This window comes from Vespa velutina, chromosome 2, assembly GCF_912470025.1.
Source record: "Vespa velutina chromosome 2, iVesVel2.1, whole genome shotgun sequence".
Classification (NCBI taxonomy): Eukaryota; Metazoa; Arthropoda; class Insecta; order Hymenoptera; family Vespidae; genus Vespa; species Vespa velutina.
In genome coordinates this window covers 12,302,379-12,319,947 of record NC_062189.1, presented here as the reverse complement: position 1 = coordinate 12,319,947, position 17,569 = coordinate 12,302,379, and the positions used below count along the sequence as shown (strand labels likewise).

The window sequence follows — 17,569 nt, the reverse complement described above, 5'->3', positions numbered from 1 at the left end:
CGAGATACTTTTCAGATTAGATAAAAAAACATTCGAATTTTCTATACCCATACTTCTTTCCCAAACAAAATACATTCTTTCACAAATAATATTTTAACAATTATCGTTAGCATTTAATTGTTCAAGACAAAATATAGAATGTAAATAATAAATCATTTTTCGATATCAATGCTTCATTATAACCAATATTACGTAATAAGCAGGAATCATCTTATTTCCAATCTATAAAAATTTAATGATTTCAATCTTACCTCTGTATGTATTTACTAGTTATTCTCATTGTATATACATACGTTATCGATTGAGCCAACAGCATTATAAGAACGATATTTGCAGTGATGCTTGGTGGCAGCACCGGTATGCCTCATAATTCAAACTAAAATTCCTCGACTAATTTTCATCGATATTATTTCATTTAAATTAAAATTCTTCAGTATAATAAAAGTCATTTTCTTTAAACTGCCACGATTATCGTCGTAAACAATGAATTAATAATTTAAAAAATATTGGGATACATAATCATTAAGAAGAATGAATTTCAAGAGAAAAAAAAATGGTGCTTTTATTTTACGATTATTCTTATAATAGATCACATAAATAATCTTGTTATTTTGAGCAAATAAATATTTATTTAGCCAAAGACGAAAAATTAAAAATAGCCTAACTACGTTAATTGTATTTAAATAAAAGAAGAATGTTACAAGTGCACATATTAGTACGTTCCGTGAAAAGAACATGATTTCTCATCGTTAACTTGAATCGCGGGAAAACCTCGCCCTTCGAATATTTCGCGAGAAGCTACGAAATATTCGTAACATAAAAATCAGGTCAAGGCGATGACTCGCGTCTGTTCCGATAAGAAATGCAACTCACAGCCCAGTTACGATTGATTTAATACTTTTAATATAACTAGATATATAGGTCTATTCTAGTCTCAGCAGAACGGAGAGACGCATGAGAGTGCGTGCTTGCGTTTTATCCTTAAACCGATCGATAAGTATAATTTGCTATTTATCATATATGTCGTGGAACGAAATAATAAAATTAAGTAAAATCTTAAAAACTATTCGAGTCTTATCGCTCTGTTAACCATAATCGATAACAGATAATACGTTTAACGAGATCGTAGTTTTTTCCAATCCGTTCTCTTCTATTCTTTCTTTTTTTTCTTGGAACTCTTTTTAAAACATCACAAACAATAAACCGATAGACAAACAGTCGGATAGAAGGCAACAAAATTATTAAAAACAATCGAACTATACGAAATCTATCTAATCAACTATGATGAGATCAATCGTTGGAATGTATTAACCCTCTCTCTCTTTCCCTCTTTAGCTTCCTGTCTCTTCTTCATCCTACACACTCTCTCGTTCTCCGAAATCCAGATCGACTCGCCCTTTATTTAGCTGTAGGAAAGCGGTAATATGCATCGGAATGACGTGTCTCCAAACTGAGATGAGGCGGGCAAGTATGCGAATAACATTCGAGTTCCTCTATACTACAACCAATACACTTGTTGCAACTGCAAATTAATCCAGCGCCGCAAACTCCCCACGAATCACTTGGTCCTCCGCAAATCTCACCAGGACCCTAGAAAAAGAAACTAATAAATATATATCCCAGAAAAAATGGTACAATTTTCATCGATCAAAAATATTCTTTATTGAATATTATAAATTTATATCTTCTCTTTCAAAATGTGTCAAATAATTAAATGTATTTTATTATTTATTAGTTAAGAGCACTAACCCTTTTGCATACAGGAACATCACAAAGATCCGATATCGTGAAACCATACTTGCACTTATCGCAATCACGTCCACATCCTTTGCAAGCTTGTCTCACGTCTTCACGCTGTCTGATGAAAGGATGCGCAAAGCTGCTCGATCTGAAACGTTCCTCGTTTTATTCTTCGTGCCCTTTTTTCCCGAATTTGCGAAAGAGAGAAAAAATAATCATTTCTAGAGTACTTACACAAAGATGAAGGACAATAGCATGAGTACGTAAGTGGATTGGCCCGACATGTCGTTTCGAGTGTCTGAAACAGAAATGAAGAAGCATTATATAGCGGATAATAAGACGATGTTCTTTAAATGATGATTTTCAAGAAAGTGATAGAAATTTAAATTCATTCGACCTATATAAAGCTCAAATACATGGAACTTTTTTATATTTCGTTACATTTCAATTGACAATATTTTCGTTCTTTATATCATCGCTGGCGCATTATTGATTATTCGATGATGTAATATTCAAAACAAATTGAAAAGTTTAATAATATAATAATTTTACGCAATTCTATGAGAAAAAATAAGTACTGGTATATATATATGTGTGTGTGTGTGTGTGTGTGTGTGTGTGTAAATATGAATCTAATTTGCCGAACAAGAATATTTTTGTATTTTACAGACATATATGTCGATATGCCATAAAAGTTATCTCAAAGGTTATGACTGAACGTTGTCACTTTGCCCTCTTGCACCTTTGTTTTTACACCGGAGACCACCCGGAATCAAACGGTTCGTATCTTCTCTTTTCAACGAAGAGGAAAAAACCTGATAAGACGATGAATTTTAAATCGCATTTTAAAGAAGACCGATATCCTTATTAATTAATATATGCCCAAACGACTAAAATATTGTTTAGAAAGTTACAATGAAACGTGAAAGCCAAATGATAACGTGTTCAAAGTAAATATTAGACATGTGTTTAAAGTAAATATTAAAATATTTTGAAAAAAAAAAAAAATAACAACATTATGAATAATTTTACTCGAACATTTGGAAACAAAAATTTGACAAATTAATTAAAGCTCCTCGTAAATAATCGATGTATTTATGTATCTCCTCTAGCATGTTAAATAATGGATAAATCGAATAATGGAAAATGTGAGAATCGTCTTTGTATAGCAGAAATACGTAACTTATTTTCCATAAAAAGTTAGAAGAATATCAAGTTGGAAATTTGTTGAAAACAAGGTACGATGTTGACTACGCTATATAATATAATAGCCGCCATTGGTCAACGGAATGTTAATGTGAAAGATCAGGCGCACGTGAGAGAGAAGTTATGTACGAACTCTGTATTCTGTAAATTATCGTACTGTAAATACCATTATCGAAGAAAGAAATAATTATACGCGGACTCATGCCGATTCATTGAACCCCGCTTTTTCTTCGAGTATTTATTTATTTTTACACGGAGGATCTCAAGGTGAAATCGAAGGATAGTCAAAGATCGTAAGAAAATTTATTCATTTTATCATATGACTGATAACGAATCATAAAAGTTTAAAGTTGAACAGTCGATATCATCATCTAGCGGAAATTAAAAATCATATTTCACTAATGTTATTTTAAGTCAAAGAAGCTTACAAACGTATTGTCAATACTTTGCGATGTATTCATTTATCTCGTAGAACAAGCTACGTGATCAATTTTACCAATTTTTTTTCTTTTTTATCAATTTTATTAATTATAATTATTATCATAAAATATCGAAATGGATCGTAAGTTTTAAGGGATAAAGAAAAATTTTAAAGATTCTAAGTTATTTTTATATACTTAAGATGCCATCATTACCCATGAACACGTTCACTGACACCGCGAAACGTTCAAAAGAGGACGAGTATTCAAATAGCGATCCTTTCTTTGAGTTATGAGTTTTGCCTTCGGAGCAAATCCAAATAGAATCTTCCTCGTGAAACGATCCATCGACATGGACGCCGATGTCTCGACGAGCACCGATCGGCACATGTATGCTGTCCTATGTAGACGCAACCGTTTTTCTTCGAACACGAGAGAAGAATAAGAAGAAGAAAAACAAGAAGAGAAGGCAATTAGATCGATCGCTTCGCGAGAGAGACAAGAGGAGACGGAGGAATATCGAACAAAAATATTAAGAAAAAATGATACGGATAGAAATAGGATAATTTGAATCGGCTCGTCACTTGTCTCGCGGATTCGCCGTGCGATAGACAAAACCGTTGTCCCACATAGGATATAACGCAGTCGTGGAATCCCCCCACTTTTCAACATTGCGCCAGACGCCAGCCAAGAAATTTTCCCCCTTTATATCCCTCCTTCACATCTCGAGGGCAAAGACTAGCGCGTGAGAGAGATTTATCGATGTCCAGAAACAGAAAGAAAAGCCACTGGACTCTTTTCCGCCACTTACCCCTTCTCTCTTTATCTTTATCTGTCTCTTTCTCTCACTCATTTCTTTGATTGTCACAGAAGCTCTTAGCTTAGTTCTTCCTACTCTCATATATCGTTTCTCTTTCTCTCTCTCTCTCTCTCTCTCTCTCTCTCTCTCTCTCTCTCCTCTTTCTCTCTCTCTTTCTCTCTCTCTCTCTCTCTCTCTCTCTCTCTCTCTCTTTTCTCTTTCACTCATTATTACCTCCTTCTTCTCTTTAATGCGATCATAGTAATCACAATTCCGGGAGATCCAGGAGTACAAGAATAATCGAAGCGTCGACGCCAGTAAGCGAACATCTCTTTCAACTCTACATCTCTTCTCGACCTCAATGATAGTGAATGAGAAAGAAAGAGAGGGAGAGGGAGAGAGAGAGAGAGAGAGAGAGGAAGCTTCCGCGAAATCGTTTGACTCTCTAATCGGACCGAACGTTTGATAATTTCTCATGTAATTGTCAGTGGAAGCTACATCTTGCGCTGGGCCAAGGGTGCATAGTAAATAGATCTTCTACTTGACGTTCGTCGGCCAATTCTGCGTAATTTAATCGATTCGACAAAAAGAAATATATCTACGCACTATACTATACAAGAACAGATTGAAATCTTTTGTATAAAAAACTAAATCTTCTTGGCATCATTTGTTTTTTAAAAATTCAAAATTACGTTACCGATAACTCGTATTAATTATTAAAAGCAACGAGATTAATGACAATAATCTCCTCCTTTACAAAATCGGTGGCTTTTCTGATAGCTCTTGTCCTAACGAATCGTACTCGTTTCGTTCTTTGTTAAACAAGTTTCAAAAAGAACAATATAAAAGTAGAAATTATATGAATGTTTGTTCATTTCTAAAGGAAAAAGTTATTTAATATGAAATTTATATTGTATTATAACTTATATTTAGAAAATATGAAGAAATATCTTTCGATATATGAAGAAAATAATGAAAAAATATAGATATATGAGTATACAATTTCAAAGTTAAGTTATAGAGGATTACAAAAAAAAACAAAAAAAAAAAAAAAAAGAAGAAGAAAGAATATTCGAGTAGGATTTATCCATAAGATAGAAAAAATTTTCATCATAATTTCAGAAATGTATCGAGCCAAGAGAGTAATAGTAAAAGCGAGAAAGAGAAGGAGACGTTTCTGAATGATCTTTCGAAGATCATCGAGCTATTCTTTAATGGCGAACGGCCACGTCGAAAGAGTGACGTACAATAAACGAAGAGGAAGCCGATAGATGAATGGGAAGGACTTTTCCCTTCTCCTTTCGTATCTTTTCATTTTAATGTACGTGGCTTCTTGGTAGCGTAGGTGTCGCGATTCGTAGATTCGGCTGATTCGCCCAGACGTAAACAAATTTTAGCGAATCGTGACGAGAGAAATCACGAACGGAGAATAGGACGAGTTGGAGTTGCACGTTCGCATATCTCGTCTTTCTAATAATAGCAACGAAAATTTGCGTTTCTCTTCGGCGATGCCAGATTTTCTTCGTCCACCTCCACCCCACTCTTCCCCATCCCCTTTTCGAGTAGCAGAAACCCCCAACGAATCTCTTCTTACATCGCGACCGTGAGATCGTACTCTTTATTTCGTAGCAGTCTACGTGCATCGGAAGAAGAGTCCCAGTAACGCATCGCTCGTCTCTCTTTTCACACGCGATCTCGATTCGAAAAGAGTAGTCACTTTCGAGAGTGAACAAATAATAGTAACGCGACTTTTCTTCATTTGTCCAATACGAATACAACATCTTTTCCACGACTTGAGACTTAGCGAATTCTATTATAGTCTAATCATCTTAAGGGTTGCCAGTTTGCGTGACGATAATTTAAGAATTTTTATTTTCTCGAAGAAAACACCTTATAGGTGAGTTTAATTTTATCTAATTAACATCGCGAAGTAATTTATAATCGATTAAAAAATTATCTTTTTATTGTAATTGATAAAAAATGCTAAAGTATATAAAGTATGTGAAAAAAGAAAAAAAAAAAAAAGAATAAAATTTTTCTACCATTTTATTGGAATAAAATCAAACTCGACGATATGTGTATGTTAATACATCGAAGAAAATCTTCGCGATTACTATGCTTGCATATAACCGAAATTCTTTGTCTATTCATCTCACTTCTAACAAACACTTTTGTTTGCAATGATTAAACGATTGCAAACTTTCAGTGCTAACATTCTTCCGGACTCCGGGCCAAGAAACTTTAAGTTTATGTTCTCATTTCGCTTTTAGCATCAAACATATACACGCTTGCTAATCTACATCTCATTGATACTAGCAACAAATTGAAGAGAACCAAGAAAACCATTTACTTCGATTAATATATAATAATAATTAGATTGAAACAATTAATAGAAAAGAAAAAAGAAAAAATACATGGGTATAGATATATGATTCATCTATTTTGACGATTTCTATGACTTTCTCATACAAATTTATTTCTCTTCTTAAAATCGATGATGCATCATCATCATCATCATCATCACATCGTACGAGACGACGACATTTGGCACGTTTACAATTTTATGATACACAATTAAAGTTATCTTCGAATTCCATTTGCATCATGTGTTTCCGGGTCATACGCCTAAAAGATATCGGTTTACGTGAATCTTTTGAACCTGGTTTATTTCGGAAATAAACCAGTTGCAGAGTGTCAAATTGTAAACATCGCGCATTAACCACGCATTTAAATTTTTGCCAACTTGCGATCTAAATGCCAAATTTTATCCGCGGTATCCTCCTCTCAATTTGTACAAAATTTACATTTAATCCTATGATTTCTCATTCTCTCCTTCTCTCTCTCTCTCTCTCTCTTTCTCTCTCTCTCTCTCTCTATCTGTCTATCTCTATCTATCACATATCATTGATATTTATTGTTTTTCACGAAAAATATAAATAACAAGAAAAACATCGAGCGCATGCGATTTTAACGCTAACGCGGTCACACGTTCCGTCTAACTCGACTATCACGATCAACAAATTGTAAATATCTTCAATATTTTAATATCTCGTTCCTAAATGGATTAGTAATAATAATTTCTCTTTCTCTTTTCCTTCTTCTTTCCCTTTTTATTTTTCTTCTTTTTTTCTTTTTCTTTCTCTTTCTCTTTATCTTTATCTTTATCTCCACGAAAGAGATAAAAAAGACTTTTCGTAAAAACCACACTATTATTTTTCTTCCACTCACAACTGTTTATTTTTAAACATCACTATATCCCGACTGAGAAATATTGCTACCAGATTTACGTTTACAATAGTATCAACAAGGCGTACATTTTCGGCAGAGAATTTTGAACTAAGAAAGTATAAATAAACATCTAAATATATCATTCGAAAAGGGAAAAAGAGTATTTCCTCTGAAAGACCGATAGATGGATCGATAAAGTCAGAGAAAGTTTAAGTGTTCAATGTTTTCGCTTACGTAGGAAAGACGTACGATCAAGCGAACTTTAAGGTCCTCGGTTGAAAATAGTATGCGAAGCTGAATATAGAAGAGAAAAAGATAGACGGATCTGCAGAGTGATCTTGCCAAAAGCTCGTTGCGTTCGAAAAGTGAATGCGAAGCGAATTCGATTTTTAACGTGTCGATCTATTTGCTAAATTATAAGAAAAATTGTTGAACCACTGTATACGATTAAGACTCGTTAAGAAACTACAAATCATCAGTATAACATTCGTTTAATATCTCTTTTACGATTGTTTATTTCTAAATAAACATAAAATCGTTCGTGCCAGAGCTCGCTCGTACGATAAGCAAATCTTCTAAACGTTTCAAATGATATTTGTAAAATGTATTAAGTATCGAATGTAGAAGGAGTCTGATAAATGTATTTATATGATTTTAGGAAGACGATATGGGTATGATAACGCGGGTGAGGGGTCGTGTGAGAGCAAACTCGCTAACGGTGGACAAAGAGAAAACGGCACAAAGCGTTTGCCTCTTGAGCGCTGTTCTTTTACTACCCTATTGTCCGCGTGGTCCTCTACCGCTCTTACCCTCACCAGCACCAGCCTTGTATTCGGCTTTGGTTTTACCTGTGGTATTAAGCGCTAATTACAGATATCCTGTTTACACGTTGAAAGCTCTCGTAGGAGCAACAGCAGGTAAATTAAGAAAGAAAAGAAAAATAAGAATTCTTTTTACTTAATTTCCTACCGTATTGAAAACAATTATTTCTCTATGCCCTTTCTTTCGAAATTTCAAAATCGAAATTCTAAAAGAATTCATTTTTTTTTCCTTTACGATTAGTTATTACTACAAATTCGCCATCCAGTTAGTTATGTTTGGCGAATAAGAAAGGAAAAACCTAAGTCGCAACGAAAAGAGAGCCCATTACATATCAATCGGTTTAAAGTGTGTAATTCAATTCTGTTTTGTAAAATAGATCTTGAAGTATACATCAAGGCGAATATCCGTTAACTTACCGATATCAAAACGTTCAACGGAGAACAAAAGTTATAGATTTGCGCGATAGCCGTTTGGATAAATATATATACATATATATATATATATACTTAGTATGTTAAATCGTATCGTACTATCAACGTAACGTTTCTACTGATATTTGTAATTGTACGCTCAAAGGACTCTTGATCAGATCACATTCATAAAAATCAAGCAAAGGGGCAATGGAAGAGCAACAACATTCATTGATAAAATAGTAGAAAAACACACGCAAACATTGATAAAATAGAAAAATCTGGTCTCTCGTGTGAGAAAACCTAAGAAAAATCTACAATGTTTATACAAACAAATCGATATGATCTATTCTAATCTAATCAAAATGGATAAATGGATAGACTCTCCCTCTCTCTCTCTCTCTTTCTCTCTCTTTCTCTTTCTTTCTTTTTCTTTTTTGTGTTTCTTTCTCACCTTCTATCGTTTCGTCTTCGATCTCTACGGCGATGTCCTGTCCTCGTTATCGAAGGTAACTCACCACGATGACGGAGAAACGCTATGTGCCACTGTCGACCAAGACGGGTTGTTTTATAGGTAGAGATTCGTCCGCCCGATCGAGCGCACGAATCCCGAAGGATGATCTTGGTTGCCATGTGAATCGTTCGACGCCAAGGCGACATCATCCCCCCCGGTCTCTGCCCGCACCTGCCAGCCCTCGTGTCCGTCCGTCTTATCCTCTTCGTTGATGACTCTTCCAACTGACATCCATTAATATGCAAATTTGTATTGCCAGCCGTTGCGAAAAATGAAGACGATCGACGGCAACATCGATTACGTTATCCTCAATTAACGGAAATGATGGACCCTTGGCATTAGCCACGAAGGAAGTTGAAATATTGTGAATCCTAAGAATGTCCTACCACTTAGTTATCTTTAAAAGCTGCGTAATCGTAAAACGTACAAAATAGATACTTAGATAGCGATCGTATCTTTTCCTTCAGCCTTTTCCTTTTTTCTTTCCTTTTTACTTTCATCGTAGAATACAAGAGCATGAGAAGAAAAAACAATATATATATATATATATATATATACATACACACACACAAACACACACGCACACAAAATATATAAGGATGATTTAAAAAATGTGATCTCATTTGATGAGCAATTAATGATTCGTATATTCCTTCGAAAAAAAAAAGATATTATACGATTGATAAGACCTTATCTTTCTTTTCTTCAAACTATTTCTTTTGATACAACTGGTTCCTTCACGGGTTCGCGCGTATCCTGTGCTTATTTAAGCTCAATGATCTTTGCAGTTCATAACTTATACTGGTAAAAGATGATTAACGTTACTATTTTGTAATATTTTTAATATACAATACATTGTATATACCGATTGGTAAATTTATATTTACTAGTAATCCTTCATTAAATCAATATTTTCTTTTAAACGATAATGGATTGATCTTTTTAATATATGTAAAATAAATATTACGTATGTTCATAGGTGGATTCTCGAAAGCTTGGAAACCCCTTTATCGTTTCTTAAGACGTCTTTATGGACCCGTCGATCGTGCAGAAAATCTTTTTCTAAGAATGAAAAACATTTCCGTGATGGCAAATCAAATAGTTTTCTTGATGCTCGCGGATAAAGTTTTGGTACCGAAGGAAAGAATGACCTGCCTTTACACTCTTATGTTTTATAACGTTATCGCTTATTGCGTGAGCTACATAAAGGAACTGATCGAAAAGGAAGACTGGACACCTTATGTTACTTTAACAGAGAGATCGCAGATCAAACATCTCGCTATGTCGGCCACGAAGATTGTCTTAGAGTGGACCAAGGCCGTTACATTCGTTGTTACTCTGACCTTCATGCTCCTCGTATTCGGTTTGGAACAAGGACTCGAACATTATAAGTAAGTCTTCCGGTAATTCTTTTATTCTCACAATCAACAAATGCGAGAGCATTACCTTGACGTTCAAAAAGAAAATATCATTGCTGACACAGATTCTTGGAGTCTTTCAGGATGGATAATATGTCGGATCATAAATTAAAACATAATTCCTTTCAATTATATTATATTTATTAAAACGTTATAATATTCTTATTGTTTAAATAACAATTCATAGATATTTTTATTTTATTATACAGGCCCTCGACGTTGTATACCGTATTGACTTGGATTTATTATTCGGCAACGGAGAAGGTCTTCGTCGACATGTTCCCAACGATTCTAGGATATCTACAACTGGAAGCATTGGAAAACATCGAAAATCTTTATGCTCCTGTGATATTAAGATACTTTACTATTGGTATATCAGCTTTCTTCAGTCTTATACTCTTACCGACGGCACCCTGGAGATTCCTTTTTGTTGCAACTTATCTAAACGTTTATCTGAGATGGAAGGAACTTATGCAAAACTCTGGGGCAGCGTTAAAACGCGAACGGGAGATATTAAATCGATATAGAAAGGCCACTGCGGAGGAAATCGATAGGTTTGACGATGTCTGCTCCGTTTGCCTTTGTACCATGACAAAAGCCAGGGTGACACCCTGCCATCATCTCTTCCATGCGGATTGCCTCAGGCAATGTTTAAAGACTAGCGACAGCTGTCCCATGTGCAAGCGAGAACTTAAGTTCGACTGAAATACTACGTGCTACACACGTTAATGGAAAAGAAATGTATATACATATATACGTTCGTTCCTTTTTATTTTTACTACTTTTTACTATTCTGTCGTGTTAAGTTCCACTCAGAGAATAATCCTTCTATACGTCCAATCAACATTTACAATCAGAGATCGAATCGCCGTTTTGGATAGTATACGATATATTTTTAATAGAAATTGAAAAGGAGAACTTTTTTTCGAATATCCATATCAGATGTATCTTTATACATCTCATTCCATTACTTATTCCATCTTATTTGTACAAGTAAAATCTACTAAATTCTTTTATTTATTCAGATTAGTATTTCAGTTCGAAACTTGGGTATAGATAACTTTAAATAAAAGATAATACATTTTATACTGACATACATCAAAGCATCCTAAACAACATATAAGAACGAATGTTCCTTTAAGCATACACTGTTCTGTGATATATAAAAAAGGATATAAAAAACATCTTTTCTCTGAATAAATGTTAATAAAGAAATCACCATGTCTTTTATATATGTATTATATAAGTATGTATATCTATATATATATACATATATATATATATATATATAGTTTGTAGTCTATACTATATATACTCTATACTATATAATCTTTTTATAGTCTAGCACTATAATTATAAAAATTGGTAAAGTTTGCTAATATTTTATATTGATAACATTAATTTTTATCTTATTTATACATACAATTTAATTAAAATCTCGTTTAACTTAGCTACGTTTCACCCGGATATTTTATTGTCATATCTATATATTCCCCATCTGGACTATCATAGTTTTGTATTGGTGGTGTATGACAAGGACCTTGTTTTAAATATGGCAAAAAGGTAAGATCAATCTAAAATAACAAATACTTGCGTACTTGCAGTTAAAGATAGTAACAGAAATAATTTAATACAATAGATAAACATATACCTGTATCGCTTCATTATATAATTCTTCTGATTCAGCTTTTAGCTCTTTCAGTGCTCTGTTTTGAGACAAAATTAACTCTTCTATTGTTTGAATATCATTCTTATGTTGTTTGTTTTTATATCTACTCCATTCTTTTTGTAACAATACTCTTTTATCTTCTTCCTCTTCGGATAAAGGTGGAAAGATACGTTTCCTTTGTCTATATAAGAAAAATTAAAAGCTTTAAAGTCGGCAATAAACAAAACGACAATAATTAATAAATTTTTGATATTACTCTTTCTCATTTTTTAAGAATAATGGTATTTCCAATTCACTAATGGGCTTTAATTTCTTAGCAAATTTTTGTAAACGACGAATTGACTTTTCCAATTTCTTTTTTTTTCTTTCTTCTCTTTGTCTAATTATAGCTGGATCTAATCTCTTCTTCTTTTTCAATGGTTCTGCGCTGTGTACATAAGTTATTGATCATTTCAAATATAGTTATTAATTTGTTGTCAGATAATATTACATTATATTTAAGCAATATTATGAAAATACATACAGAAGCATATTGGTTATACCAAACTGTAGTGGGTTACCATAAGTAGATATATTACGTATACTTGTGATAGCACATTTAGATAATCTGTAAAAAAAATTTCAAATAATTTAATAGTCTATTAATATATTATCGTAATTAATATAATTATATAATTTCATCCATATTTTGAGTATTTATACAATTATGTTCGATACGAACTAACCCCATTTTTTCTTATTTGAAATGTATATACATTTGCATATTATTACCAAATTTTCCATAATTTTATAAAAAGCTAAAATATATCAATACCTTGAAAATACAGGTAAAACACTAAGAAAACCCATATTTTTGTTTATTTGGATTACATCAGATCACAGTGAAACGTTTATTGCGGTATCGCTTTTAACAGAAGCGATTTTTTATTTCCTATATTCAATAAATTAAAGTAAAAAAGGTTAATCAACTTTTTTTTTTATTAAACAAATACTAAACATTACCTTTAAAACAATATTCTACTCGCTCATCTTTTTTATTTAAAAAAGAAAGGTATAAAATATAAATTAAATATAATAACCTATAACACTTCCCTCACAAATATATATATATATACATTATGAAGGAAACTAAACTCTCAACGATTTGATTTAAACGCCGCCATTGGTTAGAATATGAAGCACTATTTCCAAATCAGAAATCGTACGTATACGTATAATAGTAAGATTATTGTTGTTAAAAGAAGAAAGAGTTAGAACCTTTTTTACATTGGTATATTTACATATTTTAATATATTATTTGTATATATATATAATATATTGATTATGTATATGTATATATAAATATCAAGATACATCTCATTATTATTAATTTCTGTAAAGTTTTTTAATTAAATTTATAGTTATTTTATGAAAACCGGATTGTGTAATACTATAGAACAAATAAATATAATTAGAATATTTAAATAGAAGATATAAACATTTTTAAAAGATCATGTGTTCTTTAAATGCTTGTTCATGTGATTTTAATGATGACATCACACCAAAAATTGATGCAATACAAATTTTGTAAGTAATTTTTTTACAATTAATTCTAAAAAATGCATAATCATTAATAACATAACATGGTTTATTATACTTTGTAGACATTCCGATATATGCAAAAAGTGTCGGACTGATAGCTGTGAAATAATATTAAGAAAAAAGGATGGATATTGCACATCTTGTTTTTTAATTAATACAACGCACAAGTTCAGAGCAGCTCTTGGTAAATCAAAAATCATCCATCGAGGAGATACAATACTTATTGGATATTGTGGTAGAGACAATTCAACTGCACTGCTACATTTGATTAAATCTGGAATGAGTGAAACGACTCACAAAAAGATTATATTTAATGTAGTCATATTTTTTATTAATGGTAAAATATTTTCATTTCTTACTATAAGTGAAATTTTGCTTGAAAGGTTTTTATAGAAAGAAAATTCTTTCAATATTGTTTACAGATGGGATCGTAGAAGGATATACAGTAAATGAAAGAAAAAAAATGTTAGATACAATAGCTAAACAAGTGAAAATGTTTGGATTTGTGGGATATACAGCATCTTTACAAGAATCTTTGTGTGAAAATGATATTCCAAATATTTATCTGATGGATGATCCAGAAGTTGTAATAGATGAAAATGATGTTATATCAAAAATGCTTAATAATTTACCTGATGATAGTGCGAGGGAAGAATTATTACGGCAGTTACGTCACAGACTACTTATCTTAGCCGCAAGAAAACTAGAATGCAATAAAGTATTTGTTGCTGATTGTGCAACAAATATTGCTGTAAATATATTGAGTGATATATCACTTGGTCGTGGTGCTCAGCTTTCTCCAGATATAGATTTTTCTGATACAAGATATACAGATGTTATGCTTCTAAGACCAATGAAAGATTTTACAAAAGAGGAAATAATCAATTATTTAAATTGTAATAAGTTAAATGCTGTACGATCTAGTAAACAAAATAATATGAATTTGTCAACTTCTATACAAGCATTAACAAATAAATTCATATCTCAATTAAATTCAGAGTTTCATGGAACTGTATCTACAGTTTTTCGCACAGGTGGAAAATTATCAACAGAATTACTTGCGTGTCAAAATTTAGAAAAAAATGCAGTATGTGCTCTTTGTAACATACCTTTAGATACAAAGGTAACAAATGATGAAATATCAGCTTTGCAAGGAACAACATTTTCTGCTCTTTTATCGTCAAATAACATAGATATTGATAATACCAAAGAAAAAACCAATGATTTACTTAATGTTAATCCAGAGGAATTAACGGTACAAATAAATCACTCTGAAGAAAATAATCACAATGATAGTAATATTGCTAATGGAAAAGAATGTACTTGGAATGTCAAAGAATACAAAAAATGTAAGACACAATCTCTCAGCTTAAATGATATATTAAAACATCTTTGTTATTCTTGTCGATTGATCTTTCGATCTTCTGACATAAAATCTATACCTTTATTTGTATTGAATGCTATTCAAACAAGATTATCATATGAAATTAGGCCGAATTAAATCACAGATTTATTATTATAATTACTAATTTACATAATAAAAGGAAATTGTTTTTTGATTTTAAGTTTTTTATTACATACTTTTTTCTAACCAGTTAAATGTCCCACGTATTTAGAATTCAATATGGCTGCTATGATATACAAGCAAATATTGTAAGATAGGTACTCTTCTGTATAGTCGTTACCAATCAGTAACTATCACGTTTACTACTAATAATCATTTGTTTGACAGTTAATAACATTGCATTACACAAAAATTTAAAAATTTATATCAGGTAAGTATCTAATATGGAATATAAATCGAGAGAGGTTAGTAACGTGAATTTTATAAAATTTTATCTAAGATTATATAATTATGTCAATGTAAAAATTACATAGAACTAAATTTGTAAAATTGACACAATAATAAATGCAAAATTAATTATATTTTTAAACTTATAAAAGCAATATCTTTTCAACAGTTAAAGTAACAAATGTAGATTATTTTCAGTTTACTTTGATTTATTCTATAAAATTCAGCTTTTGGATTAGTAAGAAAATAAAAAGATAATATTATATCATATCATAAAAAGATGATACTAAGGTTTTAATATCTTATAAAAAGAATTTTTAAAATCATCAAATATTTAATAATGATTTAAGGTATAACAAAATATATTATTATAATAAAATTGTATGATACAAAAAATATATATTATTGTTTTAGGTTTATTATGGAGTCATATATCGAGAAACCTCCATATGTAACAACTTCAGCCACAGCTCATTTACGACAGACTTATAATGCTCAACTGATACCTAAATGTGCAAATTTTGAACTAAAAGCAATAGAGTGTTATGAAGCTTATGGCTATCACGGTGGGCAAAAGAAACAGTTATGTCAAGACTATCTTGATGATCTTAGAGAATGTATATACAAAAAAAAGTCTTTGCTTCGATTACAAACAATGCACAATGAAAGAATGCGCCAATACAAAGAAGGAATTAGAAAGAAAGAAGATATTTTTGCTCTATCACCGCCTCAAGACTCGTTATAAACATGTCATAATTCTTAAAATGAGATATAGTCTTTATTAAAAAATGTATGTAACTTAAGTAAACATTTAAATATATTAAAATCTATCCGTTCTTAACCCATTATAAGGAACAGATCATAGATACAATACAATATAAATTATTCTAAAAAACAATAAAATCAAAAGCATAATTACAAATATTACTTATTTCACCTAGAAATTCAATGAAAAATTGTAAATGTAATAATCATTACGTCATATTTACCAAGATTTGTTATATCTTCGAAAAAAAGAATTATTATTAATAATTACAAAAGGAAAAATTTCAAATGATTACAGGCATTCGTTCAAGAATCTCATTTTTCTTATACGTTTGAATCTTTGAGCAAATATGATTTCATTCGGATGCATATTTTAACGAACGATTATTGCAAATATAAAAAAAAATTATTTTGAATGAAGAGTTCGTAATAAGGAACAATTCGTAAAAAGTTGAAAAATATTAAAATCGATAATTATAAAACAGTTAAAAATTTGACGGACGAAGACGTGGGTTTTAAGAAGGAAAATAGAGAAAGAGGAGTCGTAACAGGCAGCCAACAGATGGCGAGAGTTGAGGAAAAGATCGAAGGGATAAACGGTGGTGGCGGTGGTGGCGGTGGTAATGGTGGTGTTGGTAAGGTGCACCTGTCTGTCATCGCCGCCGAGCGCCGACTGTCAATCTGACTGACGCTCTACAGTTCGCACATAGATAGAAGCGAAAGAATTCTTGGTTATACAAAGAGGATAGACGCAAGAAAAGGGAAGGAAGAAGGATAAGGTGGGAAGGAAGAACAAAAACGTGACTATCGAAAGTCGCTTACGATACACACGCCGGTAAGTTCATATTCGTATTCTAGTTCTAGTTGCCGTTCTCGTTCTCTTTATTGTCGTTGTTGTTTTCGCGAGAGAGCAAAAAAAAAAGGTTAAATAAAAGAAGAAGATAGCCGAAGGGTCAAGAAAGACTTGTGGCTGCGACGGCGTGGACGCGTGCCTCGTTACATCGTGCTCACCGGGCCGCGCGCGCGCTCGTCTCGAGAGAAAAGGGGGGAAAAACGGCGTGGGCTCGACAAAGCGCGGGAATCGCAACGTCCTCTTCATCGACAACGTACGATAGTATACTTCTACGTGCTTTTCATTATTTTCCTTCTTCGAGGAAACGACATCGACGAGATTGCTCCTAACATTTTACGGCTAAAGCGAAATCC

The 17,569-nt window shown here is 32.2% G+C and overlaps 5 protein-coding genes across 13 annotated transcripts in view; 3 read left to right on the top strand and 2 right to left on the bottom strand.

The window, feature by feature from the left end:
* Positions 1-536: 536 nt before the first annotated feature.
* LOC124957836 (neuroparsin-A-like) lies at positions 537-9,171 on the bottom strand. 2 transcript variants are annotated; one of them, XM_047515235.1, is made up of 4 exons: positions 9,079-9,171; positions 1,975-2,038; positions 1,750-1,888; positions 537-1,590 (listed from the first exon to the last, which is right to left on the bottom strand). In XM_047515235.1, exons 2-4 carry the CDS (start codon positions 2,022-2,024, stop codon positions 1,399-1,401), a joined length of 381 nt encoding a protein of 126 aa, XP_047371191.1. In that variant the 5' UTR covers positions 2,025-2,038; positions 9,079-9,171; the 3' UTR covers positions 537-1,398. The 2 variants fall into 2 exon arrangements, with proteins under 2 accessions (XP_047371191.1, XP_047371190.1); XM_047515234.1 differs by lacking the exon at positions 9,079-9,171 and adding an exon at positions 3,582-3,739.
* On the top strand, positions 5,698-11,774 carry LOC124957835 (E3 ubiquitin-protein ligase RNF139-like). Of its 4 annotated transcripts, XM_047515233.1 has the most exons (5): positions 8,174-8,309; positions 8,591-9,133; positions 9,199-9,543; positions 10,118-10,529; positions 10,766-11,774. In XM_047515233.1, the coding sequence occupies exons 3-5, from the start codon at positions 9,516-9,518 to the stop codon at positions 11,259-11,261; spliced, it is 936 nt and encodes a 311-aa protein (XP_047371189.1). In that variant the 5' UTR covers positions 8,174-8,309; positions 8,591-9,133; positions 9,199-9,515; the 3' UTR covers positions 11,262-11,774. The 4 variants fall into 4 exon arrangements, with proteins under 4 accessions (XP_047371185.1, XP_047371187.1, XP_047371189.1 ...); XM_047515229.1 differs by lacking the exons at positions 8,591-9,133; positions 9,199-9,543 and adding an exon at positions 5,698-6,061 and having other exon boundaries at positions 8,051-8,309; XM_047515231.1 differs by lacking the exons at positions 8,591-9,133; positions 9,199-9,543 and adding an exon at positions 7,637-7,949 and having other exon boundaries at positions 8,051-8,309.
* Positions 11,775-11,922: 148 nt separating this feature from the next.
* On the bottom strand, positions 11,923-13,385 carry LOC124957604 (39S ribosomal protein L40, mitochondrial). 2 transcript variants are annotated; one of them, XM_047514627.1, is made up of 6 exons: positions 13,228-13,385; positions 13,040-13,156; positions 12,749-12,832; positions 12,482-12,652; positions 12,208-12,406; positions 11,923-12,130 (listed from the first exon to the last, which is right to left on the bottom strand). In XM_047514627.1, the coding sequence occupies exons 2-6, from the start codon at positions 13,072-13,074 to the stop codon at positions 12,008-12,010; spliced, it is 612 nt and encodes a 203-aa protein (XP_047370583.1). In that variant the 5' UTR covers positions 13,075-13,156; positions 13,228-13,385; the 3' UTR covers positions 11,923-12,007. The 2 variants fall into 2 exon arrangements, with proteins under 2 accessions (XP_047370583.1, XP_047370584.1); XM_047514628.1 differs by having other exon boundaries at positions 11,923-12,096.
* LOC124957601 (cytoplasmic tRNA 2-thiolation protein 2) lies at positions 12,946-16,244 on the top strand. Of its 3 annotated transcripts, none has more exons than XM_047514620.1 (5): positions 12,946-13,426; positions 13,626-13,791; positions 13,869-14,143; positions 14,229-15,155; positions 16,013-16,244. In XM_047514620.1, the coding sequence occupies exons 2-5, from the start codon at positions 13,718-13,720 to the stop codon at positions 16,051-16,053; spliced, it is 1,317 nt and encodes a 438-aa protein (XP_047370576.1). In that variant the 5' UTR covers positions 12,946-13,426; positions 13,626-13,717; the 3' UTR covers positions 16,054-16,244. The 3 variants fall into 3 exon arrangements, with proteins under 3 accessions (XP_047370576.1, XP_047370577.1, XP_047370578.1); XM_047514621.1 differs by having other exon boundaries at positions 12,946-13,495; XM_047514622.1 differs by lacking the exon at positions 12,946-13,426 and having other exon boundaries at positions 13,539-13,791.
* Positions 16,245-16,952: 708 nt separating this feature from the next.
* LOC124957602 (homeobox protein AKR-like) overlaps positions 16,953-17,569 on the top strand; it is a 44,248-nt gene continuing 43,631 nt past the window's right edge. The window contains exons 1-2 of one of the 2 annotated variants that reach the window (XM_047514626.1): positions 16,953-17,198; positions 17,273-17,469. The gene's annotated coding sequence lies outside the window, so the exon portion shown is untranslated. The remainder of the gene's footprint in view (positions 17,199-17,272; positions 17,470-17,569) is intronic. The other variant, XM_047514625.1, reaches the window with a different exon arrangement.

What these genes read in the sequence shown, in the direction of transcription:
- LOC124957836 (XM_047515234.1), bottom strand. An exon ending in CTATTGTCCTTCATCTTTGT is followed by an intron (nt 1,889 to 1,974) that starts GTAAGTACTCTA and finishes GGAACGTTTCAG; the next exon opens with ATCGAGCAGCTTTGCGCATC. An exon ending in ATGTTCCTGTATGCAAAAGG is followed by an intron (nt 1,591 to 1,749) that starts GTTAGTGCTCTT and finishes TTCTTTTTCTAG; the next exon opens with GGTCCTGGTGAGATTTGCGG.
- LOC124957835 (XM_047515229.1), top strand. Translation starts at nt 8,060, where the DNA reads ATGGGTATGATAACGCGGGTGAGGGGTCGTGTGAGAGCAAACTCGCTA. An exon ending in TCTCGTAGGAGCAACAGCAG is followed by an intron (nt 8,310 to 10,117) that starts GTAAATTAAGAA and finishes GTATGTTCATAG; the next exon opens with GTGGATTCTCGAAAGCTTGG. An exon ending in CAAGGACTCGAACATTATAA is followed by an intron (nt 10,530 to 10,765) that starts GTAAGTCTTCCG and finishes TTTATTATACAG; the next exon opens with GCCCTCGACGTTGTATACCG.
- LOC124957604 (XM_047514627.1), bottom strand. Translation starts at nt 13,074, where the DNA reads ATGGGTTTTCTTAGTGTTTTACCTGTATTTTCAAG. An exon ending in GTTTTACCTGTATTTTCAAG is followed by an intron (nt 12,833 to 13,039) that starts GTATTGATATAT and finishes TTTTTTTTACAG; the next exon opens with ATTATCTAAATGTGCTATCA. An exon ending in TATATAATGAAGCGATACAG is followed by an intron (nt 12,131 to 12,207) that starts GTATATGTTTAT and finishes TTGTTATTTTAG; the next exon opens with ATTGATCTTACCTTTTTGCC.
- LOC124957601 (XM_047514620.1), top strand. Translation starts at nt 13,718, where the DNA reads ATGTGTTCTTTAAATGCTTGTTCATGTGATTTTAATGATGACATCACA. An exon ending in ATTGATGCAATACAAATTTT is followed by an intron (nt 13,792 to 13,868) that starts GTAAGTAATTTT and finishes TATACTTTGTAG; the next exon opens with ACATTCCGATATATGCAAAA. An exon ending in TGTCAAAGAATACAAAAAAT is followed by an intron (nt 15,156 to 16,012) that starts GTAAGACACAAT and finishes TTATTGTTTTAG; the next exon opens with GTTTATTATGGAGTCATATA.